Source organism: Trematomus bernacchii, unplaced genomic scaffold, assembly GCF_902827165.1.
Source record: "Trematomus bernacchii unplaced genomic scaffold, fTreBer1.1, whole genome shotgun sequence".
NCBI classification, from domain to species: domain Eukaryota; kingdom Metazoa; phylum Chordata; class Actinopteri; order Perciformes; family Nototheniidae; genus Trematomus; species Trematomus bernacchii.
Window position 1 is genome coordinate 1,235,592 of NW_022987592.1, and position 21,396 is coordinate 1,256,987.

Here is a 21,396-nt window from a genome sequence, read left to right on the forward strand (position 1 = left end):
CAAAAAAGTGATTGACCACCCTCACTATCACCACAATGAAACACGTCCTGAATAATGTCATGCAAAGCTGCCTGCCTGCCTTCCTTTGATTCTCTCTGAACTGCCTGATCTTTTTAATGTTTAATGTCAACCATTTGTGCAGATAGCATGAAGTAGAAAAGATCGCCGAAGCTAATGTAGCGTTAGCATTAGCATTTCTCCCCCGGGCTTAAATGGTGTATTATAGAATGATCACACCGGTGACAGTACTCTTCAAAGGGTTCACGAAATATGACTACTACTCTTACTGTTTAACATTTTGGGTTACTTAAAGGGGACCTATCATGCAAAATGCACTTTTGTACGTCTTTTACACATGAATATGTGTCCCCGGTGTTCCAGGGAACTCACCAAGTGTCAGAAAACACAACCCTTTCTATTTTCCTCCATACCCAAATCTCTAAAAAAGGGGCTGCAACGGATCTGATAAAAACTGATCCAGATTTGAATACTGTCCTGACGTCAGGACGGTGGCGCTACGGCTATTGGGCCAACTCCACCAATCAGGAGGAGACAGCCACGGCCATTGCCGTTCGAAAGCGCTGGAGACGCTGTAGTACATATGCCAGGCCTGTAGGTGGTGCTGTTCTCACTGAATCTGCCCTTGCTAAAACAGAGCTAGAAATGGTCAAATTGAACAAAATGAGGCATGGCTAAAATGCATGATCTGTTTGGTATTTAAAAAAAATATATGTATGGAAAAGTATAAATATGCCTTATATAGGTATGGTCCTACACTATATTATTCAAATATAGCATGATAGGTCCACTTTAATGTTACTTCATGTTAAGGCTAATAAAAATGACAAGGCTAAGCCTGCTGTAATGCTAACTAACGTGCTAGCTACTAGCTAGGTAGCTAACTTGATCCAGCCACTCCTGGTCCTTTCATCAGACAGGAAGCGAAAGAACGAGCAAGACCCATTGCTGGTATGATAACAACCTGGTACTAAGCACACAGGCATCTTGTTAAAGTTATCTTATCTTAGCTATCTCTATTTTAGTGGAGGAAAACAATTGTGACATCAGTTATGAGTGACATCACTTACGCGACTCTGGAATTTGTAGTCTTTCTAGTTGCGTATTTTTCATAGTCTTATATTTCAACAGTTTTACGACAAACTGTTACTTTTTTGACATGGAAAAGATTTTTTAAGATTGACAAACATCATATGTGTAATTCATGGCACAATTCAAACAGGATCGAAAGATACGTTTTCTCTCTCCATTGACTTCAATACATAATTTTTCCGAAATAAGGTCCCATGGGCGTGACTTCGCCACTCTATAGAGTGCCACAGTGACGCGTCCTAAAACCCGGAAGTAAGTTAGCATTTTACTTCATAAATCTATCGATCATAAATCTATCGATTAGATTTATGATTCGAAAATTATAAAAGTAGGGTAGACATGTGGATATTATCCGGCTGAACAAAACGTGATCCGTCTCTTAAATGTGTGTCAACCACAGACCTTATTTCAAGCTATTTTCCAAAATCCTATGGAGAAATTGCATTGCTTTTTTGTCGAAGGAACCGGAAGTAGTTTACTTCCAGGTTTTAGGACGTGTCACTGTCAAATATTCGATTTTCCATGATGAAGATCAAAGAACTGCTGCCGAGTCGCATATTTGTTAGGAAACATAAGTCAATAAGTCCACAAGTCAATACACAGGACAGGGTCAGGCTTAGTCATGACACTACTGTTTTATTTATCTGATTATTATAGTAGATGGAGTCAGCCCCTTTTAACCTTTTTTTTATGAGACTAATAAGAACTGATAATGGCAAAACCAATGGGCCGATGATGAATTAGATAATAATAGCCATGAGTATTATTTATAACAACAATAGTAACAGCGGGATTATATCTCTTTACTTCATTATGATATAATATCACATCCTATATCATCCCATGATGTCAAACTAACACAACAATACATAACATGACATGACATAACATAACATCACATTAAATAACGTGAAATAATATAACATCACATGCAAATTACATTACATTACATCATGAAATAACATTGAATCATGACATGACAATGACCTTACTTGACATGGCATCACATAACATGATATGATGAAAAAACAAAACATAAAATGTCATACAATGACAAAACATAACATAACATAATAACATATTTCATCTCAACACAAATGCCGTGATCCATCCCAGTGAAATTATACATATTGTACTGCAGTTGATGAGATCAGTCACTCAGGTGCTGCTACTTTATTTTACTGCAACCATAACAGTGCAACCATTGCTATGGTCTATATAATATAGCCTGCTACCAGCAAAGCTACTGCTGCTACTGCAGCATAGTGACGTATCAGTTATGATGTCAACTCATGGGTCCTAGGTTCAAATCATTACCCTTTCCAACGTTCATTTCAATTTCATGGGATGTGTTTCTTCCTGACTTTTTCTGGCCCAAGGCACTGGCTTTAGAGCAGTCATGTGCACTCTTAGTTCACCTGACAGCTTTGTTTTTGTTGAGGGTTACCTGGTTCCAACTAACAGTGAAGGAGTAGCGAGCCGTTTGACCGACGCAGAGCAAAGTGCACATGCTGGAGTTTATGGTTTAACCAGGTCCTGGATGTATAGCGATTTGGACAGCTACTGGTTGATAGAGAGAGGAGGGGGGGAATGTGCAAGAATGTAGGGAGGTTGAAGGCAGAAGATGCATTCTGAATTTGTTTCAGAGTTGGTATGGCTCACTGGTAAATTTCACCTGCATTGACAATGACATGTGGGGAGGACTGGATTACAACTGGATTACAACCATAAAGTGAACTTTTTGGATGTTTTCTTTTGTACCTCTTTTGCAAAGCTTTTTAATTGAATTGTGGTCAACTGTCTCTTGTTCTTATTGGTTGATCTGGGACACAGTACAAAGCTCTGCGTTCTGATTGGCTGATCTGAGGGCAGCATTGGACGGTGCTGTGACTGGCTGACGAAAATGCCAATAGCCTGCTGCTAGGTGGTTCCTGTTTAAAAATGATAAAGTCACCTCCAGCACTATCAGTACTTTGACTGCTTGTTAAACTTGGTGTTTCCTTCTGGGTGTTTTATTGACTTGAGGAAGACGGCTGTTGAAATATTCAGTAACCCGTCTCCTCCGCCCCGGGGAGCGGGAGGCAGGGCAGCGGGAGGCAGGGCAGCGGGAGGCAGGGCAGCGGGAGGCAGGGCAGCGGGAGGCAGGGCTGCAGCTCGTCGGGGCTCCTGCAGGGGGCAGTGCAGCGGGCTTCTGTCCATGGTGCTGAACACTGGGCTGACTCTGTCCGCGGTGCTGATCAGCTGCAGCGGCTCTGTTTTGTTCCCTCTTCAGATGTGCTGTGCTGGATCTGCGCGGCTTCTCTCCCTGTAGAGCAGGACAGTCTGCGGAGATGTGGGAGGAGGGGGAGGGGAACATCAGTGTGATCGCACGGTAAGGCTTTATGTCTCTGACAAAGACCGTGGAGCACTTATTTGTCGGTATTTTCCGGGCCTTGTCTGCAGGCCTACGGTGGATTCCACACCGAGCAGGGAGGACGCGGTGCGGCTGTCGGACGCTTTCTGACGGCTCTCCTTTAATGGAGACGAATTAACACGGTGCGGTCAGGCTTTAGAAACCGATTATTACGGTCGTTTATTTCCGGCACATACAAAAGCAGCCCGGTGTCGATGCAGTGGATTGTGTTTGTGTGTAGTTCGCGGAGTGCTGAGGCCTTTGTGTGTCGGTGTGTGTTGGTGTGTGTCGGTGTGTGTTGGTGTGTGTCGGTGTGTGAGGCCTACACCGCTGCTGTCACCGCACCACAGGCTCTGCAGGATCTGCGCATAATGTTTTGTATGTGAACTGTATGATCATACAGTAGCCATTTAAAGTGAGCACCATAACCAGCGAGCTGCTGTCACACTGCCAGCCATCACATATTCTCTTTCATAATCGTAGAGGAATCCTCAAGCACTGATTTCGAAGTTATGTCTGTAAATTAACTGCTTGTTTTAAATGTTTTAACGAAAATTCTAGTTTATTATCAGTTTGAATGCTGAAGTTATGTTTTACCATACTGAACACCTGATAAGAGCCTTAACTGTAAAAAACAAATACAGTGTATTTCAGAATCGTCATCATCACTTATTATGTATATGCTGCTGCAGTGCTTCATGGCAGTGTTTAGTCCCCCAGTGAATCGGTCATTTGATACAAACGTGTGGAAAAAACAGCTGCTCACAGTAAAGGGTTCGTTTTCTTGTGTGTTTCATCCAACAGGAAATGAGTTCATAGGTCAAAAACTGAGCCAGCAGACCAGGGGAGAGCCAATCAACCAGAGAAGAGCCCCAGCATCAAAGTACTGTGTGTGTGTGTGTGTGTGTGTGTGTGTGTGTGTGTGTGTGTGTGTGTGTGTGTGTGTGTGTGTGTGTGTGTGTGTGTGTGTGTGTGTGTGTGTGTGTGTGTGTGTGTGTGTGTGTGTGTGTGTGTGTGTGTGTGTGTGTGTGTGTGTGTGTCTGTGTGTCTGTCTGTCTGTCCCTCTGTCTGTCTGTCCGTCTGTCTGCCTTGTGCCTCTGTCTGCCTGTCTGTCCGTCTGTCTGTCCGTCCCTCTGTCTGTCTGTCTGCATTTCCTGATTGAATCTTGCTGTCTCTCTGTTATTCAGATGAGCCAGGACACAGAGACACGAACACGGACCCGCTCCAAAGGCAGTCGGGGTCAGTATGTGCACGCACACACGCACACACACACACACACACACACACACACACACACACACACACACACACACACACACACACACACACACACACACACACACACACACACACACACACACACACACACTGGATGTAAAGTGATACTGATGTTTACCAGGTTAGGGAGCTGCAGTGTTGCCTCAGGTTTGCTGTGTGTCAAATGAACTTCCTCTGCCTGTGTGTGAATGCTAACTTGTTCATGTAGACAGAGGAGGAAAAGTAATTTGATCGTGTACTTAAGTAAAAGTAGAAGTACTCAGATGTTGTACTTGAGTAGAAGTACCAGAGTGTAGGAATACTCTGTTTCAGTAAAAGTCCTGCATTCAAAATGTTCCTCAAGTAAAAGTATAAAAGTATTATCATCAAAATATAGTGAAAGTAGCGACAGTAAAAGTAGTGATTCTGCAGATTGGTCCATTTCAGAATAATATATATGATATGTTTTATAATGATTGATCATGAAAGTGTTCTCAAAGCTGGTAAAGGTGCAGCTAGTTTGAATGACTTTGTATACTGCAGGGTAGCTTGTGAATTTACTCCAGGTGGAACTAAAGTCTGATTTAACACTTGATTATATTTCACATCATTCATCCACATCTGTAAAGTAACTAAAGGTATTAAATACATGTGGTGGAGGAAAAGTACACCATTTACCTTTGAGTTGAAGAGGAGTAGAAGTAAAAAGTAGCACAAAATTAAAATACTTAGTTAAAGTACCAGTATCTTAAGTAGTGTATTTGAGTAAATGTACTTAGTTACTTTACACCACTGCATGAAGAGTGCTTTGAGGGCTCGTAAAGACTGGAATAGCGCTGTATAAATACAGTCCATTTAACAAAATAAAAGCATCATCACCTTCTCAGTCTTTTAGCTTTCATACGACTGTTTCTGCTCTCTCTGACTCCGGCTGCTCTGCTCTCAGTGTCGTCAGAACTCGTGAGCCAAGAGATGAAGCAGGAGTTAAGGTTAGTATGTTACACTGTAACAGAAGAATATCATGATATGAAATGTTTCCTGTATGACGTGTGTGTTTGCTGTGTGTCAGCAGCAGCTGTCCTACCCCTGGATGTGATGGCAAAGGCCACGTCAGTGAAAGATACTCTCGACATAGGAGGTAGGGTTCATTCCGTGCTCCATCACAGCTTCTGCACACAGCTAGTTAGACACTAGAGCTAGAAGAAAAAAGCATGAAAAGTCATTGATCACAAAAAGCATGTACAGTGTTCACCTTAAAGGCCTGAACAAGGAGAAGCTGTTGATTTGGATGATGAAAGCACGTTCAGCGTTAGCATTGAGTTACATGCCATCCTGCTCTCCTCAGCATACTGGGATGCCCGCTTGTAAAGAAAAGGAAGCTGGAGGAGGCTGAGGAGAACCAGTCTGCTCCCAAGAGGAGGAACCAGCCCGCCACAGAAAGTGACCCAGCAGAAGAGGAGGAGGCGCAGAAAGAGGAGGAAGAGGAGGAGGAAGAAGACCTCAAAGAGAAGCAGGACGACAAAACTGACAGGCCAGAGTCAACTCAAAGTGAGTGAAAGCAAACAAGAGATCACCATGAAACATGTAACCATGACAGCAGTGGGGCTGCAGTTGGCTGTGTCTGCATCTGCACCAACGACTTCACAAGGGCCCCATCGCTGCATCCTGTCATTGTATATAGGGTATACAGTATAGGTTCTAGAGGTGGCAGAAGTACTCAGATCTTGTACTTCAGTAAAAGTAAAAGTACTCAGATCTTGTACTTCAGTAAAAGTAAAAGTACTCAGATCTTGTACTTCAGTACAAGTAAAAGTACTCAGATCTTGTACTTCAGTACAAGTAGGAAGTCCTTCATTCAAATTGTTACTGAAGTAATAGTAGAAAAGTATTCTCATCAAAATATAGTTAAAGTAGCGACAGTAAAAGTAGTCATTGTGCAGATTGGTCCATTTCAGAATAATATATATGATATGTTTTATAATGATTGATCGTTAAAGTGTTCTCAAAGCTGGTAAAGGTGCAGCTAGTTTGAATGACTTTGTATGCTGCAGGGTAGCTTGTGAATTTACTCCAGGTGGAACTAAAGTCTGATTTAACACTTGATTATATTTCACATCATTCATCCACATCTGTAAAGTAACTAAAGGGATTAAATACATGTCGTGGAGTAAAGTACACCATTTACCTCTGAATTGTAGTGGAGTAGAAGTACTAAGTAGTATTAATGAAAATACTCAATTAAAGTACAAGTACCTCAAAATTGTACTTAAAGGGCCCATGTCATGGCCATTTCCACTGATCATAATTACATTGTTGAGGTATACTAAAATAGATTTATACTGTGCATTTTTCCAAACTCACATTGGTTTCGCATACAGCATCTCTGTAAAGTATGTGTATTCAGCAGTATTCACTCTCTCCACTAAACGACTCGTTGGAGCTCTTGCCCCCCCCTCCCTGTGAGCCTAGTGTGCTCCGATTGGTCAGCTCGGCCACTCTGTTCTGATTAGTCAACCACCAGAGAGGCTGCGCCCATGTCTAAACGGCTGCTCTCAGCCGAACATCAGTCTTATCATGGCGTCGGTACAGCCGTATATTTTATACGCCAACTAACCGAACTGTAGCTACAACTGTTGTTATAGAAGAGTGTGACGGCCCCAGGGCCTTTGTCTTACGATGGGGTGGAGCTGAAGAGGCTAATCGGCGCGATCACGGACACCTGGCCGGAGCCGAGGTGCTAGCCAGCTGCCCGGAGTCAAACGGCAGCCCCTCTCTCCCTCCAAGCAGCACAGCAATCCTCTCCCCTGACCACCTATCTCTGCATTTACCACAATAAATGTGCCGTGGTTTTGTAAACTCGTGTATGTCTCCTTGTCTTTCCGTTGTGGCCTACGAGCCGGTCATAACAAAGAGTAAGTTATTTTTACCCGTTATAAACTACTACTGTTTGATGAGAAATCAAATCATGGTTTGCTATATATGAATGATATGTTATAGGAGCAAATAATTCAGGGAAGAAAGGATAGGCCTACTAAGTATTTCCATTAAACTTTATTTTTAGAAATGTACAAAATGAACGTAAATATACATATATACGGTATATCGTCAATTACTCCCCGTTGTCGGCATCTTGCTTATAGCAGCCGGGGCTTTTTGAGACGATGCCTCAGTGTGGTCGTCCAGTCATGTATTGTCCGGCAGGATCTGGCTGGACGAAATAAAATGCAAATCACAAAATATTAGAGAAACGTAGTTGTTTTAGATTCGTTAGTAGTAGTTGTGGTAGGAGTGTGGATCTATCTAATGAACAGCTTGCCTGCTAATATGCTAACCTAGCTTTGTTTACCTTGGTAGCTAACACGATATGAACGTTAGCTTGGAGGAACGGCAACTATAATGGAGTGTAATAAAACTACTATGAACAAAAGTTAGTGGTTCATATTAGGCTAGCAATAACGTGTTTATAATTGCATTATTCTACGGGTAGTCTGCTACGTTCGGTCATACAATGTTTCCCGCTAGCATGTATAGCTAGCCTCGTTAGCTATACATGCTATCAGCGTCGGAGGAAAGCCAACTGTAATGTACCGTCCTTTGGGGGTCTGTGAGCGGGCAAAGAGAGGGGATTTCCCTGTTGTCTCTGCTGGAAGTGTGAAATAAACAGAGTCCCCATTTCAGGGACACCTCTTGGAGGTCTCTAGGCCGTCCGTTGGGGGTCTGTGAGCGGGCAAAGAGAGCTAACCTAGCTTTGTTTACCTTGGTAGCTAACACGATATGAACGTTAGCTTGGAGGAACGGCAACTATAATGGAGTGTAATAAAACTACTATGAACAAAAGCTAGTGGTTCATATTAGGCTAGCAATAACGTGTTTATAATTGCAATATTATACGGGTATTCTGCTACGTTCGGTCATACATTGTAACTTGCATGAATACATTGTTTTGCGCTAGCATACAGCTAGCCTCGTTAGCTATACATGCAGTATGTACATGTACTGTCACAATGTACGGTAAATCACCCGGAGTATACTGTATGAGTATTCCGTGTGTGTGACTGCAGACATTCTCCTGCCATGACAAACATGTAAGGCCATCTGCTGACATTGTAGTTGATATATTTAAACGCTAGCAACGTAGCATAACAAAAATGTTTTTCCGACCAAACTAAGGTCTAGCTCCGTCGGTTAGATCGGTAGCATACACGCTACGCCAGCTATAATGTAATTACGTTTCGCGACTGACCGAACGGTAAATCACCAGGAGTATACGGTCTATGACTATTTCGTGTGTGAATTCAGACATTATCCAGCTATGAGGAACATGTATGTAAGGCGATCTGCTAATATTGGAGTTGATATATGGAAACACTAGCAACTTAGTTAGCACAGTTAGCACTGGCTTAGCAGTCCGAAACATGTTTACACATTTAAACAGTCGTGGTAGATACCTTGTTTGATAAATACACAAATAACAATGCAAACTTACAGGTTGTGTACCCGAATCTTCCCCTGCTCCAAACGGTCCAAACAAGCTGTGCATATCCGGCCTCAAACTGGGCAATGTTTTGGAAGCTTTCGTCTGTGAAATGCCGGTTCTTCGAACCTCTGGAGGAACAGTGTTAAAAATAAATTTCAACCACTGACTTCGTTGTGGTTCTTCCGTCGGTAGGACAAACAGCTCAGATTTCTCCTCACATTTCAGGAAACAGGTCCTTGGCATTGGCATGACTGGATCGATTGTGAACTGAACCAGAGCTTCCAACAGTAAATGTTAGGCTGGCAGAGGGTGCGGCCAGCGCCGCTGGGTGTGGCCATAGCTCTTCGGGATTGGCCCATTTCCTTCCGGGTACCGCATGACATCAGGCCGTACCCGGAACTAAATGGAAGACTCAAATGGGCAGTGACGTATCTCCAACGAGGCGTTTTGGGGAGGTATTTTCTGTGTTAGAGTTTTACTCGCTACAGGGTGTACTTTGAGGGTTTTGACTCTGCACACCGTTTACATGCATAAAAACCTTCATAACACACAAGGGGACGGGTAATAACCGGAAAAGCATGACATGGGAGCTTTAAGAACAGTACTTGAGTAAATCTACTTTGTTACTTAAACCACTGTTTACACTGTGTCAAATGAAAACTTTAAGAATTACAACTTTGTATCATCAATGTAAATATTAAAGGACACCTATCATGCTATATTTAAATGATATATTGTAGGGCCATACCTATATAAGGTATATTTATACGTTTCTGTTTTCAAAATACCAAACAGATCATGCATTTTAGCCATGCCTCATTTCGCTCTATGTGCTGTTTGCTGTCTACGGGTCTGATTCTGCTGACCACGCCCCCCTGCAGGAGAGGGGAGACGTGCTCTGATCAGCTGCTGGGCTGTCAGAAGAGGGGGAGAAAAAGAGATCTCCGTCCTCCGTGTTTTATTATATAGAGTCGTTATTCATTTGTTTTAAAGCTCAATAAATAACAGACCTTTGACCGGCACTTTTCTAATTTTGTCCGGAAGATTTAAACTTTAACGGACATCTTGACCGGCGAAACAAACTGAAACTGAAACTCTGCCGCACGGTCCCCTCGTTCCTTGGAAGAGGCGGAGAGGTGGGTGTTTGTCATCTGCTGGTGGACTAACCGGAGAGAATTACAGTGCTTGCCTCGACGGGGAGGGATTGCATTGCAGCGGGAGCAAACGCTTGCCTCGGGGAGGGAGAAAGAAAGCCACAGCGGAGAATAAACAGAAGGGTAACCATGGTAACCAAGTCTTCTTCACTGCTTTTGTGGCAGACTACAGCGCCACTTACAGGCCTGGCATATGTACTACAGCGTCTCCAGTGCTTTCGAACGGCAATGGCCGTGGCTGTCTCCTCCTGATTGGTGGAGTTGGCCCAATAGCCGTAGCGCCACCGTCCTGACGTCAGGACAGTGTTCAAATCTGGATCAGTTTTTATCAGATCCGTTGCAGCCTCTTTTTTAGAGATTTGGGTATGGAGGAAAATAGAGAGGGTTGTGTTTTCTGACACTTGGTGAGTTCCCTGGAACACCGGGGACACATATTCATGTATAAAAGATGTACAAAAGTGCATTTTGCATGATAGGTCCCCTTTAAGTAACCCAAAATGTTAAACAGTAAGAGTAGTAGTCATATTTCGTGAAACCTTTGAAGAGTACTGTCACCGGTGTGATCATTCTATAATACACCATTTAAGCCCGGGAGAGAAATGCTAATGCTAACGCTACATTAGCTTCGGCGATCTTTTCTACTTCATGCTATCTGCACAAATGGTTGACATTAAACATTAAAAAGATCAGGCAGTTCAGAGAGAATCAAAGGAAGGCAGGCAGGCAGGCAGGCAGCTTTGCATGACATTATTCAGGACGTGTTTCATTGTGGTGCATTTTGCATGATAGGTCCCCTTTAAAGGAACATCTGGAAAGAAAATGGTTTCAGACAGACAGACAGACACACAGACAGACAGACAGACAGACAGACAGATAGACAGACAGACAGACAGGGACAGAGAGACACACAGAGGGACAGACAGACACAGACAGACAGACACAGACACACACAGACAGATAGACAGACACAGACAGACAGACACACACACACACACAGACAGACAGACACACAGACAGACACACAGAGGGACACAGACAGACACACAGAGGGACAGACAGACAGACAGACAGACAGACACACAGAGGGACAGACAGACACAGACAGACAGACAGACACACACAGACAGACACACAGAGGGACAGACAGACAGACAGACACACAGACACACAGACACACAGACACACAGACAGACACACAGACACACAGACACACACACAGACAGACACACAGAGGGACAGACAGACAGACACACAGAGGGACAGACACAGACAGACACACAGACAGACACACAGACAGACACACAGAGGGACAGACAGACAGACACACAGAGGGACAGACAGACAGACACACAGACACACAGACAGACAGACACACAGACACACAGACAGACACACAGATACACAGACACACACACAGACAGACACACAGAGGGACAGACAGACAGACACACAGAGGGACAGACAGACAGACACACAGAGGGACAGACACAGACAGACACACAGACAGACACACAGACAGACACACAGAGGGACAGACAGACAGACACACAGAGGGACAGACAGACAGACACACACAGACAGACACACAGACACACAGACAGACAGACAGAGACAGACAGACAGACACAGGCACACAGAGGGACACACAGACAGACACACAGAGGGACAGACAGACAGACACACACAGACATACACACAGACACACAGACAGACAGACAGACAGACACAGACAGACAGACACAGACAGACACAGACAGACACAGACAGACACAGACAGACACACAGACACACACACAGACAGACAGACAGACAGACACACAGACAGACACACAGACACACACACAGACAGACAGACAGACAGACAGACACACAGACAGACACACAGACACACAGACACACAGACACACAGACAGACAGACAGACAGACAGACACACAGACACACAGACAAACACACACACACAAAGACAGACAGACAATGTAAACAAATGTATAAATAAAAAATTAACACAAAATATATATATTGTCTGTAAAAAAATATATATCCAGAAGACTATCTACACAATATAAAATATACAGAATACAATAGACTACTATTTGATATACTAATCTACAAATGAGACAGAAACATATACACTTAGTGTAAGTTTCTTTCTACAGCCCCTTTCAACACGAGGCATTAAGAGCATTAAGAGACATATTATAACATGGCATTTAAAAACACTCATTTCAAAGCAAAGATAATAAAACATGAATAACAAAGGTACATGAATATGTACCTTTGTGTGTGTGTACTATATACATTATGACATTGTGTAAAATAAATATGTGTAACAGTGGACAGAGTGTGAGGTCAGAGTGTAGATGACCCCATGCAGCACAGTATTACAATGATACCATGCAGATGAGGAAGAATACACTCACCTTCATCTCTCTTTGAATCCACAGCAGACACAGCAGAGGACACACACACTGCAGACTGTCCTCCCAGCGCTGGGGACAACAGCAGCTTCAGCTCACACACTCAGGAGGAAGCTGGGAGGGAGACAACCAGTGAGGAGGTGAAGCAAGTCACTGAGGACCCTCAGCAGGAGGAAACACAGACAAAGGAGGTAGAGGTAGAGGCAGAGGAAGAGGAGGAGGAGGAAGGTAAGCTGGTGACAAATGACCAGTCATTAGAGCAACCTGCAGAAGAGATTAGTGAGCCTACAGAGACAAAGGAAGAGGAGGAAGAGGAGGAAGAGGAAGATCAGCAACAGAACATTGTGGAAGAGACGGTGAGAGAAAGACATGTGATCAGTCAGGAAATCTCCGATCACCAGTACTCCAGTGGAGATTACAACCATCACGCCAAAGAATCAACAGTGGAGCAGAGGAAGAGGGAGGAAGAGGAGGAAGAGGAGGAAGAGGAGGAGGAGGAGGAGAGGGACGTCCACCAAGTTGTCGATACTCCTTACACTTTGAGTACGATCAGTCAGGGGTCTGAAGCTGGGATGGCAGTCAGGGGAGAAAAGGTCAGCACCCCTATGACTGAGGAAGAGGAGGAAGACGAATACGAGAGGGAGGAAGAGGAAGAGGAGGAGAGGCTGGCTGCAGGAGAACTGCTGGAAGAGGAAGAGGAGGAGAGGCTGGGTACAGGAGAGCTGCTGGAAGAGGAAGAGGAGGAGAGGCAGGCTGCAGGAGAGCTGCTGGAAGAGGAAGAGGAGGAGAGGCTGGGTGCAGGAGAGCTGCTGGAAGAGGAAGAGGAGGAGAGGCTGGGTGCAGGAGAGCTGCTGGAAGAGGAAGAGGAGGAGAGGCAGGCTGCAGGAGAGCTGCTGGAAGAGGAAGAGGAGGAGAGGCTGGGTGCAGGAGAGCTGCTGGAAGAGGAAGAGGAGGAGAGGCTGGGTGCAGGAGAGCTGCTGGAAGAGGAAGAGGAGGAGAGGCAGGCTGCAGGAGAGCTGCTGGAAGAGGAAGAGGAGGAGAGGCTGGGTGCAGGAGAGCTGCTGGAAGAGGAAGAGGAGGAGAGGCTGGGTGCAGGAGAGCTGCTGGAAGAGGAAGAGGAGGACCGAGACTCCAGCAAAGCCTCTCCCACCACAGTGGTTATAGAAGTCCGCTCTGAGGAAGACGATGAAGAGGATGATGAGGAGGAGGAGGAGGAGGAGGAGGAGGAAGATGAGGAGGAGGAAGAGGAGGAGGAAGGTGAAGAGCAGGATGGTGTGTCGGAGGGCTCAGGGATCACAGACGACTCTGAGAACTGGGACATGACCCGGGGGAACCTGGGTCTGCTGGAGCAGGCCATCGCCCTGAAGGAGGTGAAGGGGGGGCAGGAGCCGGGCTCTCCAGACTACCAGCCCTACAGCGGCTCCAGCCACAGCCCCGAGGCCTCGGCCCTCCCCCGCCGCACCCCCCACTACAGCAAAGGTATTCTTACTGTCACTACTGTAGGGAGTATCTGTACGAGGTGTTAGAGCTTAATACTCAGTCAGAGTCCCAGGAGCCCTTTAGGAGCCGTTGCATCCAGCCAATCCAGTGGCTCCATCAAATGGCCCAGTGATGAAGGGCAAGCTTTCTGTCTTCAGATCGCTGGCTCCAAGTTCTTGTACAGTTTAATAATGGTATTCATTTCAAATTGGCATTTCTTACCAATATTTTGAAAATACAATGAACATAGCTCAGTAAAATAGGGTAAATAAAGATTTAAATATATTTTAGTGGATAAAACACATTTTTAATGATTAAACATTGTAAATTAACCACTTTAAAAGTTTGATGTGTCGGTTTTAATACCAATATTAGTGATTCTGGGCCTGGTAGTATTTCCTATTGGTCAGAACCCCTTGTATTCATTACTGTGTGCTTTCGTTCATGATCCATCTAAATCACACCATCCTCTATGCAGACAAGAAGGAGGTGAAGTGTCCGACCCCGGGGTGTGATGGGACAGGTCATGTGACCGGGCTGTACCCTCACCACCGCAGCCTGTCTGGGTGTCCTCACAAAGACCGGATCCCTCCAGAGAGTGAGTCCCCTTCCATCAGAGCCATCTGACTCTCATTCATATTCTGTCTCTCCTGCAGCGCTCTGATTAACATCCACCTGTTCTGTTTCTATTTCAACAGCTACCCAAGTGAAGGCTAATGCTGGCAGTAATGATACAAACTAAAGTAGCCAACATAACTCTTTTTTTACTTTTATAATCAGAGTTGGTGGAAGTACTCAGATCTTGTACTTGAGTAAAAGTAGAAGTACCAGAGAGTAGGAATACTCTGTTACAGTACAAGTCCTGCATTCAAATTGTTACTGAAGTAAAAGTAGAAAAGTATTAGCATCAAAATATAGTGAAAGTAGCGACAGTAAAAGTATTCATTGTGCAGATTGGTCCATTTCAGAATAATATATATGATATGTTTTATAATGATTGATCATTAAAGTGTTCTCAAAGCTGGTAAAGGTGCAGCTAGTTTGAATGACTTTGTATACTGCAGGGTAGCTTGTGGATTTACTCCAGGTGGAACTAAAGTCTGATTCAACACTTGATTATATTTCACATCATTCATCCACATCTGTAAAGTAACTAAAGGTATTAAATACATGTAGTGGAGTAGAAGTACAGAGTAGCATAACATAGAAATACTCAAGTAAAGTACAAGCATCTCAAAATGGTTGTTAAGTACAGTACTTGAGTAAATGTACCTGATTGCTTTACACCACTGTTTATTATTAAGTAACACATTAGAGTTATCAATACTGCCAGTATTAATATCAGTAGTTCTTGTAGTTGCTATACTATATAGAACACACTAATACTACTACCTTTATTACCACTTGTGTGTATGAGTACTGCTTGTGATGTGGAAGCTTGACTGACCTGATGTGTGTGTGTGTGTCTGTAGTCCTGGCCATGCATGAGAACATCCTCAAGTGTCCCACTCCGGGCTGCACAGGCCAGGGCCATGTCAACAGCAACCGCAACACACACCGCAGGTTAATAACACACACACACACACACACACACACACACACACACACACACACACACACACACACACACACACACACACACACACACCCACACACACGCACACACACACACACACATGAACATATGTAATACTGTATGTCTCTGTGTCTAACAAAGGGACTTGTGAACATGTATTTTGAGGATTCTTACATTTCCTATTTCAGAAGTGCATAATGTCATGTGAACATCAGCGTTCTATATAGCACGTGGCTTGGCAGAGTATATTACTGGTCTTGGAATAAAAAATACATACATTTGCACACAAACCTTTTAGTGAAGCCAATCTGATCTAATACTACTAACACATACTTACACTTGCTATACAAGTCTTATCAATATTTCAATCTCCTGTCTGACTAATCATATGAGTTTTCTTCTGTTAAATGGACATTTGGACATGTGTCCCCTGCAGTCTGTCAGGCTGTCCCATCGCAGCAGCCTCCAAGCTGAACAAAGGTCAGGACAAGCAGGTGGTGCTGCAGGCGGCGGGGGGGGGAGGCGCCGTGTAACTCCGACCGGGTGCTCAGGTGAGCCGGCAGGGCGGGGAGTAACTAAGTACATTGACTCAAGTACTCTTCTTAAGTACAATTAGGAGATACTTGTACTTTAGCTGAGTATTCTCAGTTTATGCTCATTTATACTTATACTCCACTACATCTCAGAAGCAAATATGGTACTTTTTACCCCACTACATTTATTTGACAGCTTTTAGTAACTAGTTATCTCTTAGGTTTAAAATATTGGCTAATAAACTTTGACATATATTAATAGTTTAAGATATCCAGCAGCAGTATATAAAGTTATTCAAATTAGCTCCACATTTACCAGCTGTGATTAAAACACATCAATATTCATAACAGTAACTCAATATATATACAATTCTGAAATGGGCCATTACACATAAGGAGTACTTTTACTTTTGATACTATATTTTGTTGCTGATGCTTTTGTACTTTTACTTAAGTTATATTCTGAATGCAGGACCTTTACAATGTAGTATTGATACTTTAAAGGTCCCATGTCATGCTTTTCCGGTTATTACCCGTCCCCTTGTGTTATGAAGGTTTTTCTGCATGTAAACGGTCTGCAGAGTCACAAACCCTCAAAGTGCACCCTGTAGGGAGTAAAACTCTAACACAGAAAAGACCTGTCTATGCTGCCCCAGAACGCCTCGTTGGACATTTTCTTTTTCCATTGTTTTCTTCTTATAGTGTAGTAAGTACAGTGACGTATTGGGTATAGTGACGTAACGTCTCGATGCGAGACGGCGAGACTTCCTCACACACACACACTCAATCTTTTCTCAGCTGCAGCTCCGCGGATTTCTCAGCCTGAACTCAGCCTGAACTCAGCCTGAACTCAGCCTGAACTCAGCCTGAACTCAGCCTGAACTCAGCCTGAGACGGCGAGATGCGGCGGGGCTCGGCCTGGGCTCGTTCTGAGCACACACGCAGACTCACAGCCAGGCTGCAGGTGTGTGTGTGTGCTCGGGCTGGGTTCAGGCTGGGTTTCGCTGTGTCTTGCTGTCTCGCAGATCCCCCGCAGCAAGCCAGCTCACACTGTCCGCTCCAGCAGCGAGCCCCGCAACGTCCCGCCAACACGGCACCCAGACCCCACGCAGCATTCTCATCTGTTTGTCATTACTGGTGTCATTTTCTGGTTGCTAACGCCATTGTAACACATAATCACTGATGTTCCGCTGTAACGGTGGTGGACTCATCAGAACAGAGTGGGCGAGCTGACCAATCAGAGCACACTGGGCTCACAGGGAGGGGGGGGCAGGAGCTCCAACAAGGCGTGTAGGACAGAGAGTGAATACACATACTATACAGAGATGCTGTATGAGAAACCAATGTGAGTTTGGAACATTGAACAATGTAAATCTATTCTAGTAGACCTCAACAATGGAATCATGATCAGTAGAAATGGCCATGACATGGGACCTTTAACTTTTCGTTGGTGATGCTCACATGTGACTGCGGTGCAGGGGAGGGGTCTAACGGTGCGTCTCCCCCCAGGCCCATGTGCTTCGTGAAGCAGCTGGAGATCCCTCAGTACGGCAGCTACGGGCCGGGCGCCGTGACGACCACCCCCCGCGCCAACCTGGCCAAGGAGCTGGAGAAGTACTCCAAGGTGTCCTTTGACTATGCAAGCTTTGATGTCCAGGTGTTTGGGAAACGTATGCTCATTCCAAAGACCCCCGGCAGCACTGAAACATCACCCAAAGCCTTCAAATGTAAGACCCGCCCACTCCCCCCCCATGCTCACCTACTATATGTGATTCTGACCTGTGTCATGTGATCAAATCCAAAATGAAGGGTAACTGGAGGAACAGGTTAGAGTTGCTCTCTGAGGATCATTCATTTTGTCACTTTTTCAAATCACATTTAAGTTCATCTCTATTAGAACCAAACACATACTGAATCGCTTTAGTCAATACCATTATTCATATTTGAGAATTAAATAATCTGATAATGATGTTCCTGCCTATTGTTTTGATTTGATACAATATTTTGATACTCAAAATGTTTAAATCAAGCTTTAGAAATGAATCAGCTGTGTGAGCAAATGAACAGATCAGACATTTAGCGTCTTTCCACCTCTTCTTCCGCTTGTTGTTTGAATCAGATCATGGCCTTGTTTGGATCACCGTCTCCGAGCGTAGAGTCCACAATCATAACCCAGATGAAAACACTTTCGCACAATGTCTAACTAAACATATGTGTATTGGACCTTAAACATTATAGAATGTCCGCAATACCTCGGAGAGAACAAATGAGTGATTATTTTAATTAGAAAGCAGGAATTGGCCATTTATGTGCATTCCTGGTACATTTATTGATGGAATTGTTTATTTAGCAGGGACAATGCTCAGTAATGAACACTTCAAACATTCAAATGTATCAAGCGTAACAGTGCCAGATTTAGCTTTGAGCTCGTTTCCATCCGCAGTCCCTCACATAAAACATTTAAGAAGATTACATTTACAAACATTGTAAAAACAAAATACATGATGTGCAAAAAGTGCAAAAGAGCAAGAGCAGCATACACAAGTATTTATGACATGGTAACACAATGTAGCAGCTACGACTTCTAAAGTGAGAGGATACAAGAGATACCTAAAGGGCAAGAGGAGATACCCCTGAGTTAAAGGAGAGGAGATACCCCTGTGTTAAAGGAGAGGAGATACCCCTGTGTTAAAGGAGAGGAGATACCCCTGAGTTAAAGGAGAGGAGATACCCCTGAGTTAAAGGAGAGGAGATACCCCTGTGTTAAAGGAGAGGAGATACCCCTGTGTTAAAGGAGAGGAGATACCCCTGAGTTAAAGGAGAGGAGATACCCCTGAGTTAAAGGAGAGGAGATACCCCTGTGTTAAAGGAGAGGAGATACCCCTGAGTTAAAGGAGAGGAGATACCCCTGAGTTAAAGGAGAGGAGATACCCCTGAGTTAAAGGAGAGGAGATACCCCTGTGTTAAAGGAGAGGAGATACCCCTGTGTTAAAGGGCAAGAGGAGATACCCCTGTGTTAAAGGAGAGGAGATACCCCTGTGTTAAAGGGCAAGAGGAGATACCCCTGTGTTAAAGGAGAGGAGATACCCCTGTGTTAAAGGAGAGGAGATACCCCTGTGTTAAAGGAGAGGAGATACCCCTGTGTTAAAGGAGAGGAGATACCCCTGAGTTAAAGGGCAAGAGGAGATACCCTGTGTTAAAGGAGAGGAGATACCCCTGTGTTAAAGGGCAAGAGGAGATACCCCTGTGTTAAACTAGAGGAGATACCCCTGTGTTAAACTAGAGGAGATACCCCTGAGTTAAACTAGAGGAGATACCCCTGTGTTAAACTAGAGGAGATACCCCTGTGTTAAAGGAGAGGAGATACCCCTGAGTTAAACTAGAGGAGATACCCCTGAGTTAAACTAGAGGAGATACCCCTGAGTTAAACTAGAGGAGATACCCCTGAGTTAAAGGAGAGGAGATACCCCTGAGTTAAACTAGAGGAGATACCCCTGTGTTAAAGGAGAGGAGATACCCCTGTGTTAAAGGAGAGGAGACCCCTGAGTTAAAAGAGGAGATACCCCTGAGTTAAAAGAGGAGATACCCCTGAGTTAAAGGAGAGGAGATACCCCTGAGTTAAAGGAGAGGAGATACCCCTGAGTTAAAGGAGAGGAGATACCCCTGAGTTAAAGGAGAGGAGATACCCCTGTGTTAAAGGAGAGGAGATACCCCTGTGTTAAAGGGCAAGAGGAGATACCCCTGAGTTAAAGGAGAGGAGATACCCCTGTGTTAAAGGAGAGGAGATACCCCTGAGTTAAAGAAGAGGAGATACCCCTGTGTTAAAGGAGAGGAGATACCCCTGAGTTAAAGGAGAGGAGATACCCCTGTGTTAAAGGGCAAGAGGAGATACCCCTGTGTTAAAGGAGAGGAGATACCCCTGTGTTAAAGGAGAGGAGATACCCCTGTTAAAGGAGAGGAGATACCCCTGTGTTAAAGGAGAGGAGATACCCCTGTGTTAAAGGAGAGGAGATACCCCTGTGTTAAAGGAGAGGAGATACCCCTGTGTTAAAGGAGAGGAGATACCCCTGAGTTAAAGGAGAGGAGATACCCCTGTGTTAAAGGAGAGGAGATACCCCTGAGTTAAAGGAGAGGAGATACCCCTGAGTTAAAGGAGAGGAGATACCCCTGTGTTAAAGGAGAGGAGATACCCCTGAGTTAAAGGGCAAGAGGAGATACCCCTGTGTTAAAGGAGAGGAGATACCCCTGTGTTAAAGGAGAGGAGATACCCCTGAGTTAAAGGGCAAGAGGAGATACCCCTGTGTTAAGGAGAGGAGATACCCCTGAGTTAAAGGAGAGGAGATACCCCTGAGTTAAAGGAGAGGAGATACCCCTGTGTTAAAGGAGAGGAGATACCCCTGTGTTAAAGGAGAGGAGATACCCCTGAGTTAAAGGAGAGGAGATACCCCTGAGTTAAAGGGCAAGAGGAGATACCCCTGTGTTAAAGGAGAGGAGATACCCCTGTGTAAAGGAGAGGAGATACCCCTGTGTTAAAGGAGAGGAGATACCCCTGTGTTAAAGGAGAGGAGATACCCCTGTTAAAGGAGAGGAGATACCCCTGTGTTAAAGGAGAGGAGATACCCCTGTGTTAAAGGAGAGGAGATACCCCTGTGTTAAAGGCAGAGGAGATACCCCTGTGTTAAAGGAGAGGAGATACCCCTGTGTTAAAGGAGAGGAGATACCCCTGTGTTAAAGGGCAAGAGGAGATACCCCTGTGTTAAAGGAGAGGAGATACCCCTGTGTTAAAGGAGAGGAGATACCCCTGTGTTAAAGGAGAGGAGATACCCCTGTGTTAAAGGAGAGGAGATACCCCTGTTAAAGGAGAGAGATACCCCTGTGTTAAAGAAAGGAGATACCCCTGTGTTAAAGGAGAGGAGATACCCCTGTGTTAAAGGAGAGGAGATACCCCTGAGTTAAAGGGCAAGAGGAGATACCCCTGTGTTAAAGGAGAGGAGATACC

The 21,396-nt window shown here is 44.5% G+C and overlaps 1 protein-coding gene across 1 annotated transcript in view; it reads left to right on the top strand.

Annotated features, from left to right (window-relative positions):
* The first annotated feature begins 3,323 nt into the window (after positions 1-3,323).
* LOC117481471 (myelin transcription factor 1-like) overlaps positions 3,324-21,396 on the top strand; it is a 45,381-nt gene continuing 27,308 nt past the window's right edge. The window contains 13 exon segments of the mRNA XM_034129161.1: positions 3,324-3,481; positions 4,307-4,385; positions 4,690-4,741; positions 5,706-5,748; positions 5,829-5,897; positions 6,105-6,307; positions 12,837-13,520; positions 13,926-14,288; positions 14,767-14,886; positions 15,761-15,851; positions 16,301-16,376; positions 16,378-16,415; positions 17,907-18,124. Of these exon segments, the coding sequence (XP_033985052.1) occupies positions 4,690-4,741; positions 5,706-5,748; positions 5,829-5,897; positions 6,105-6,307; positions 12,837-13,520; positions 13,926-14,288; positions 14,767-14,886; positions 15,761-15,851; positions 16,301-16,376; positions 16,378-16,415; positions 17,907-18,124 (1,957 nt within the window). The 5' untranslated portion in view covers positions 3,324-3,481; positions 4,307-4,385.